This window comes from Acanthisitta chloris, unplaced genomic scaffold, assembly GCF_000695815.1.
Source record: "Acanthisitta chloris isolate BGI_N310 unplaced genomic scaffold, ASM69581v1 scaffold38788, whole genome shotgun sequence".
Taxonomy (NCBI): domain Eukaryota; kingdom Metazoa; phylum Chordata; class Aves; order Passeriformes; family Acanthisittidae; genus Acanthisitta; species Acanthisitta chloris.
Window position 1 is genome coordinate 969 of NW_008686094.1, and position 7,779 is coordinate 8,747.

The 7,779-nt window shown below is 38.0% G+C and overlaps 1 protein-coding gene across 1 annotated transcript in view; it reads left to right on the forward strand.

Moving 5' to 3' along the window:
• Nucleotides 1–519: 519 nt before the first annotated feature.
• Nucleotides 520–7,779, forward strand: part of SCLT1 (sodium channel and clathrin linker 1) — a gene marked incomplete at both ends in the record, with an annotated part of 28,937 nt that continues 21,677 nt past the window's right edge. The window contains 7 exons of the mRNA XM_009079987.1: nucleotides 520–578; nucleotides 1,233–1,282; nucleotides 2,192–2,261; nucleotides 3,310–3,365; nucleotides 3,684–3,816; nucleotides 4,720–4,842; nucleotides 6,847–6,912. Coding sequence (XP_009078235.1) covers nucleotides 520–578; nucleotides 1,233–1,282; nucleotides 2,192–2,261; nucleotides 3,310–3,365; nucleotides 3,684–3,816; nucleotides 4,720–4,842; nucleotides 6,847–6,912 — 557 coding nt within the window. The remainder of the gene's footprint in view (nucleotides 579–1,232; nucleotides 1,283–2,191; nucleotides 2,262–3,309; nucleotides 3,366–3,683; nucleotides 3,817–4,719; nucleotides 4,843–6,846; nucleotides 6,913–7,779) is intronic.

A 7,779-nucleotide genomic window follows, 5' to 3' on the forward strand; every position in this document is an offset into this window, starting at 1 on the left:
TGTAACACACCTAGACAGAGATTCTCTAAGCACTATTATATTCCATGTTGTAGAATAAGTATTTGTTGTGTTAAATACATAGCTGTACAGAAGGTTCTTGGAATGAAGTGCTAATCTCTGGCACTGCTCAGTTGCAGGCTGAGTTTTACCTCAATGCATTTTGAAGCATTAGCAGCCAAACCTACAAATAATAGTACTCCATTCCATTCATATTTTTGTGTTATGGTCTCTCATGATTGCATCCTTTGGCCAAGAAGGGCAGCAACATTCCCCTTCCTGTTCCTTGGCATCCTTTTGCTGTTACCTCCTTAAAGATAGATCACCTCTGACTGTTTTCCTATCTCCTCCTTTAAAGATCCTTTTTTTCTTTAAAATAATTGTGTAAATGGAAGAATTTTAGAAGCATGTTTTTTTCCCCTCAAAGCACTGTGCTGTGAAACACATTTCTGACTGCCAGTCACGTCTGTGTAGATAATGGTCTGTGTTGTAGCCATGGTTCTCAAACTTGGTATTTTTCAGATCAGTGGCTAAATGGACACCCTGTAACAGATGAGAGTTTGGGAGTCACAGCTGATCAGGTATGTAAACTCAGGGATGGATGTAGTAAGAATTCTTGTGATGGGTTTTTGTGACAAACATCTCTGCATCCAGAGAGCACAACCCACTTCAGCGTGGCCTGGCCTTGCTTTGGGTCCTCCACACAGCTTGAGTTCCTTTTCGAAGCAGCAACAAAACTGTTCTACTAGTGAATTTTGGTAGTTTTGGGTGCATTTTCAGAAGTTTTATCCCCAAAAGAACACTTGATTTGTAATTTAGTAGACTTCACTTTTATAGCTTCTCTCTTCTAATTGATTGGTCTGATTTTGAGGTAACTTTTTGTGCTGGGTACCATAAACCTGCCTGAAAGTCTGTACAGAAGCTGTGGTAGCAGCACTTTGCTGATGCTGAGATGCATGGAAATGAACTTAGCACTTGCACAAACATAGCATAGTTCTTTTAGATCAAAATGATTCTCTCTTAGATGGAATTATGCTTTATATCAGAGCATCTCCAGGAAAAAATAATGATTTTTTTTTCATCCTGTGCCAGCATTCAATGGTATTTGAACATAAACCTGGAAGTGGTTGTGTGGGGTGTATGATTACAGTACAGACAGGTTGGGGTTGCATACAAAAGTTTAAAACTCCATATGGTTATATGCAAGTACTAATACGTAAATTATTCCATTGCAGGAAGACACCTCTGGTGGTTATGACCTATCAGGATCCAGGATGATCCAAAGGTAACTGATTCCCAGTGGGAACACTGCAGTACATTTGAAGGAAATTGTCATGTACCGGTAGAAGTGTAAATATCCAGGTGAACCTGCTCTTGTGTACATGTGTCCAAAGCTCTGAGAACTTGGGCATGGAGTCTGTAGAGGTGTTACTGTAGCTGCTGTTTTTAGCTAGTATTCTATTTATTCAGTAAACTAAATTACTGGCTTTGCTTCCACAACCAGTAGAACAGAGGATGAGAGATGAATGAAGTAATTCTCTTGTCTAAATTTCAAGGGAATAAACCAAAGTGCTGGTGAGATTGTACTGATAAGATGGTGCCTATGTAGGTAACACAGGTAACTGCTGCCTGTGAGGTCAGCTGGAGGTTTTCATCAAAGCTTATTTGACAGTTTTCAGCTAATAGTTGCCTATTAGTAAATGGTTTCATAATCATTGTGATTCCCTGTTACAAAAATAATCTTTTTTGTTAGTTTTAAGGCACTATCACTCTAGACTAATATGGAATTTTCAGTGAATTGCTATCAGTTATGAAAATAATAGGAAGGAAAAAGTATAGAATTAGAACTACAGTATTTTACAGTGTCTTATAGGCTGCTTTACTGGTGTCTGTGAAAGCAGCAGTGAAGTCTGGTCTTACAATGTTTGGGATTCTATGTATGAAATACTAATGTTGTATAAATGGTCACTTCTAGTGTCCCATGTTCCAGTTCTGTTAAACAGGAAACTTGCTGTTAATGATCATGATTTAAAAGTAGTAGTTAAATTTGTCCATTTAATTCTGGGGAATATTGAGCTTGCAACTCCAGAAAAGTGACAGTTCTGTTTCAGTCTCTAGATTCAGAATTCTTTAAAGCTAGTTAATATTAAGGCATTTCAGCATTTACGATACTTATTCTTTTTCACATTTTTAGGGTGTCAACTCTAATCACAGAATATGATGAACAGTTGCAAGAAATGAGAGAACAGCTGCAGCTTTATCAGGTATGGATGTTCCTAATGGGGCAGACTGTGTATTCTTACTGGTCTTAGTGTCTAGGCCATGAGTTTTTGCCATGCTTCACAAAGCTGCTGGGCTGCAGTCTGCTTCAAGTGGGTGAATGGAGAGCTTTCTATAAAGACCTTGGGAGATTGTCCAAATTGCAACAGTTACTGTTCGGAGAAGTAAAGTTGTGAATTGAAACAAGCATGTTGTTTTCTCTACATGCTCTGATACAGTTGCAGGTATATTCCTAGGTGGGATGGAGACCAGGCAGCTGTCTCCCTCTTTCCTTGCAGGTCTGATCTGATGCAGTCCAACTGAGTCCTGCAAGTATGGATACACCCAGCCTTCTTCATTCTTAATTCTGTAGGTTCAAATAACCTTTTAAATGTGTACTATCATGGAGGCTGAGGTGGAGGGGAACTCTCCTCCTCTCAGTCACAGAAAATCAAACTTCTTAGTGCTTCATAGAGTGACTGAAAAGCAAAGTGATATATTTAAAACCTGTGGCATGCAGAAAGCAATTTTTACTTGTGATCTACATGTGGAAGTTATACTCTGGTTTTGGTTTCATGCACTTAATTTGTTTGGTCTGTCCATCATAAAGATTTTGCCAATAGAGTCTTCAAGCTTGACTGATTTGAGAAGGCAGCTATGGGTTTGTTGCACTTGTTAACAAAACAGCCAGTTTGACTCGCCTAACCTAAGTTTCTCCTTCCAAACTCTTTTCAAATGCTTACTGCATAAAAGATGAGTTATCCACTGTAGCCCTCAAAGAGCTTGAGTCAATTAAAAATCAATCTGTAAGAGTGATAAGAATTGCAAAAGGTTAAGTTTAATGCCTGTAATAACTTCTGAATGCTGAGGACTTTGCAGCTGTGAAATTTAAGTGGCATCCTGTGACTTGCCTTAAATAAGAAAGTGACTTGAATTTACTGTATTATGCTGAATTAAACTGTCCATCTTCTACAGTATCAGTCAGAAATAAAAGGTGACAGATTTACCAGAGCTGGTGTCACATGAGTGCTTACTCTTGCATGTCTTTGCCAGGCACAAATGAGTAAGATGAGGCTACAAATGGAAGAAGTCACCAAGGAAAATGAAAGGTAAATAATTGCACTGCCATGTTACTACTGCTGCTTCTTTTGATTTCTCAAAGTTAAAAAGCTTTTTTTCTAGGACCTTGAAATCTTTGACTACTAAGTAGATTCAGGATTTTAATGTTAGGATCTTTAAATGCTTCATACAGGTTACAGCACCAGGTGTAGATGAAATTATTTCAAACTGTTATTGTGTTTATAGAACATAACTTGATAGATTTTAAATTTGAATTAGAAGTAGTATGGAAGGTACAGTATATTTCAGTTGTTTAAAAATTCCCTGTTCAAGAAATACTTTGCTGAACCTAGCTCTTTGTATTTCAGGCTGCATGCAGAGTTGAAAGAGGCTCTTGAGAAGCAACTGGAGGCTCTTTCTTTCATGCATCTGGAAACTGGTATTCCTGCAGATGAAAGCATAGTGAGAAGCCTTCAAGAACAATTAAAACTGGCAAAACAAGTGTGTGAGATGAACCATTTAAATTACTTTATTTCTCTTGTTGTGCCTTAGTAGATTAGGGGAAGCTTTTTTATTTCTTGATTCAGAAGTTATTTGTTCAGAGTTCCTTGAGACTATTTTGAGGCCCCTTTGAATTTCAGCTTAAAGACCTGAAGGAACTTCTGTCCTAGATTTGTATAAGAATTTTTTTTTTACTATTAATTTGTGCCAGTAATTTTACTCAGTTGATTTGATCCTTATCTTGGATTACTGACCAGGAACGTAACGAGATACTGTGTTCAAGTTTTTGTTGTAGCTTATCATTTTAATCAAAACTATTGCAATGGGTTATGAGGAGGCAAATACATATGGGATATAGAAAATAATATTTCAGTCTGAAAATACAAACAAAATTTGTTCAGATTATTACAATGATGTATCAATCCTGTTGTGTCTGATTATTTGAAGTTATTATTTGAAGGTGGTGGATTCACCATCCCTGCAGGTTTTCAAGCTGAGACTGGATGTGGCACTTGGTGCCATGATCTAGTGACCACAGAAGGGTTGGACTAGGTGATTTTTGAGGTCTCTTACAATCCAGTTGATTCTATGATTCTAATTTAACAGCAGAATTTTGGTATTTGAGTATTATCTATACTGTAGGCCTACACTAAATACCTGTAAAAGTTTGAGCTCTTAAAAAAAAAAAAAACAAACAAACTGGAGAACTTGAAGCTCACCTGTAGATGGAATTTGTACTTGTAAACGTCTGTTTTCCTGCTTCTGAATTTGATATTTTGTCTGTGTAGATAAAAGTGTGCAGAGGGTAGTATAGAAAATAGAAGACCTCTTGTTGTAGAATGATAGATGAAGGTAAGCTTGCTGTAACAGAACATTTTTACAAGGCACTGTGTTGTGACTTAGGAGAAGGAACAAGCAGTTGAGCTGTGGCAGACGACGTTACAGGAGCATGACCGACTCCAGCAGCAGTACCAGGAGCGCCTGACTGAAACACACATTCACGTGGCTGAAAGGAGGAAGCAGAATGTAATTCTCGTTTATAGTTTGTTTAATTTTGGTATGTCTTCCTACACTGTAGAGATTCTGGGTCTGTGTGTAGTACAACTGAATTGGGCAGGTTCTACCAGGACTGTTAATTATTTTCCAGAATAGTCATCCAAAGTTGAGTGGTGAGATGTGGTCAGTGATTATCAGCTAAATGCTCTGTTACGACTGGAAAAGTTCCTTATTCCAAATAGATGGCCAGAAACTTTTGGGAATGCATTGAGTCTGGGCACATATATATGTGTATGTGTGCACGAGTTTTGCACGTGCCTATCAAAAATCATGTGTTTGAGTTGCATGGTTGGAAATCTTCAATAGAGTAAAACATCTGAAAAAGCTGCTTAAGATTTCTGAGTTCTAAGGTGGAAGTCTTTCATGTCTTCTCCTGTTGTGTTTGAATCCTGAAGTTCGTAAGGTAGTGGGAAAAGTCATCTCCATGTCCTATTTTTATTCAGTAGAAGGATGTGTAAAGAGATGAAGAATCAAGTTTACCAGTATTCTTCTAAAGTTAGCTTGTGTTTAGCAGCCTGTCTCTCTTCTGCTGTGTCTGAGGAAGGCCTTTCAGGAAATCCTAGTTCAGAAAAGCTGTCCTGCTCTCATGAGCTGTATGAAGATGTTCAGTGTGTGAAGAACTAATAGAAACTTCATGCCCATATGTACCATGTATTTCTAGGTCTCTAAAGAGAAGCTACAATTATTTTTCAGTATTTCTATTTCCAGGTACTATTGACATGTGGGCACACTTGCAGCTCACCTCAGAAGTATTTCTGTCCTGATTTTTACCCTTTTGTGGTGTTAAGTGCACCTCAGCAATGTGCTCTTTTCTGAGAAACAGGAGAAATACCTGTATAGCTATTGTGCTCTGCCAAGTTCCATAATTATTCCAAAGGATAGTTATGAGGATTCTTATCTATGTGTAGTCCCAAGTTTCTGCTCCTGTTTGATCTGTTGGGTTATTTCTCATGTTGCACTGTCAGTTACTGGTAACACACATAGTAGAGCTTAGGGAGTCATTGGTAGCTGTTGGAGCCTTTAGGGATGTCAGACTCCACTTTTCATTACTACTTAAATTCTTGGTGGATTTCAATGCCATTGTAACAAGAATGAGCTTGAGCAGCCTTGTATTTTTAAATGCTACTGGTCTCCCAGAGAAAGCAGCTGGTTAGTTAAATAAACTTTTAATTTAGGTTTTGCTTTTAATGAAGGAGCAGCAAATAGCTGCAGAGGTAAATAGAAATAGGTGAGACCAACTAGAATTAGGATTGACAGAAAGCAAAGACAAGAGGGGGTATGACAAGGATTGGCTATAGTAGGTAAGGGAGTTATAGGAATAGGTTTCTGGCATATACTTGGCCTTGAGACTGTTAGATGAACACAGCACAATTAGTAGATATTTCAGCTCAGGGACTTGGGTCCTCTCTATGCTCTGAAGGCACTTGGCATGCTGCAGATGGTTTTTCTGTGTTAGGCTAGTTTTTCTAGGATAGCAGAGTTCATGTTCTGGAACTCAAGAGCTTAATTGAGCCTTTTTTTTGTATGGACACAAGACATCCTACATGGCAAAGAGCAAATTAAACACATCCATACAGACGTTTTTTAATTAAAGCATACATGTCTGTTATTCTCCATAGCAAAAATGCTTGTAGTAGTATCATAGCCTGTGTGGCTCTTTAAAGGACTGTTCATGTGTGCTTTCATGTTTCAGTTGTAAGTGCCTATGAGTTTTGGAAGGAGGCAGTTGGTAACAGTGAAAATCAGATACATTTTTCAGTAGGAAATCTAATTTTCTGGATTACTAGGTCAACAGCTAAAAGAAATCACAGGTTGATTGTAGATTTCAATCTGGTTGAAACCTACAAAGGCATTCTGAATTTCCTGCAACATGTATAGTTTCTTTCAAAATGTTTTCAGTTGACTAGGAAACCTTTTCATTATGCACTCCTTATGATTTTAGTGATTATAAGAAGCTCTGAATTCTCTTCTTAGGATCACCTGACCAGCTTGCAGCATTTGACTCGGCAACTGCATACAGCCAATGAGAAAATAGAGTTGGTAAGTACAACTTTTCTGAATGGTGACCTAGTCATTTATTTATTTTCCTACCTGAGCCTCAAAGTGTAAAACAAAAGAAAAAAGTCCTTCATACATATCTGGCTGATAAAGAAATGGTGCCACTCAAACATGCCAACTTCTCCAGGGACCAGTCAAAAATCAAGGAGTAATGGCTTTATTCCTAACTCCAAACACCAGGTCAAGGGGGCTGAGAGGTTAGCTCTTAATATTACATGAACGTCTTCTCCTAGAAGTCAGTGATAAGCTCAGAATTTTACTATGTGGTGAGTGTACTCACACATTCAAAACCATCTTCATAAAGGAAAATTTATTGAAATGATGCCCTCTTATATATGCTAGCTCTGCCACGTGTGTGTCCATTCCTAATTTGTGTTCTGCTCAAAGAAGTCGAGTCTCTAAATGTTCTTTGAAAATGTTCTTAAGTTGCTTAATCAATCTTCTTGCTCACCTCTGAAACAGCACAATACTCCAATTGAGCCCTTATCACTGTTGAGTATTATATTGGAGATTACTACAGAACTTTATCTAGCCGACAGTTGTCCTGTTTACAAGCTCTTTTGTTAGTATTAATAAAAGGAAAACAATGCACTTGGAGAGGAACTTTGCCTTTTGATGGCCTCAAAGTTAAGTAACTCTCAAGACAGATACTTTAGAGTTACTGGGGGCTTGCTGTCTGAGAACAGTCTGAAGCAAATACAATGAAGAGCTTTAAAGCAGTTTTGCTGAGGATTTAGAAGTTCCAGGCTGTTTGATCTGCTGCTGCAAGCAAATCAGTTGTAGGTGCCTTAAAAAAACCTATCACTGTATGCTTGAAATCATAGAATTGGAAAGAGATGATGATGTGAG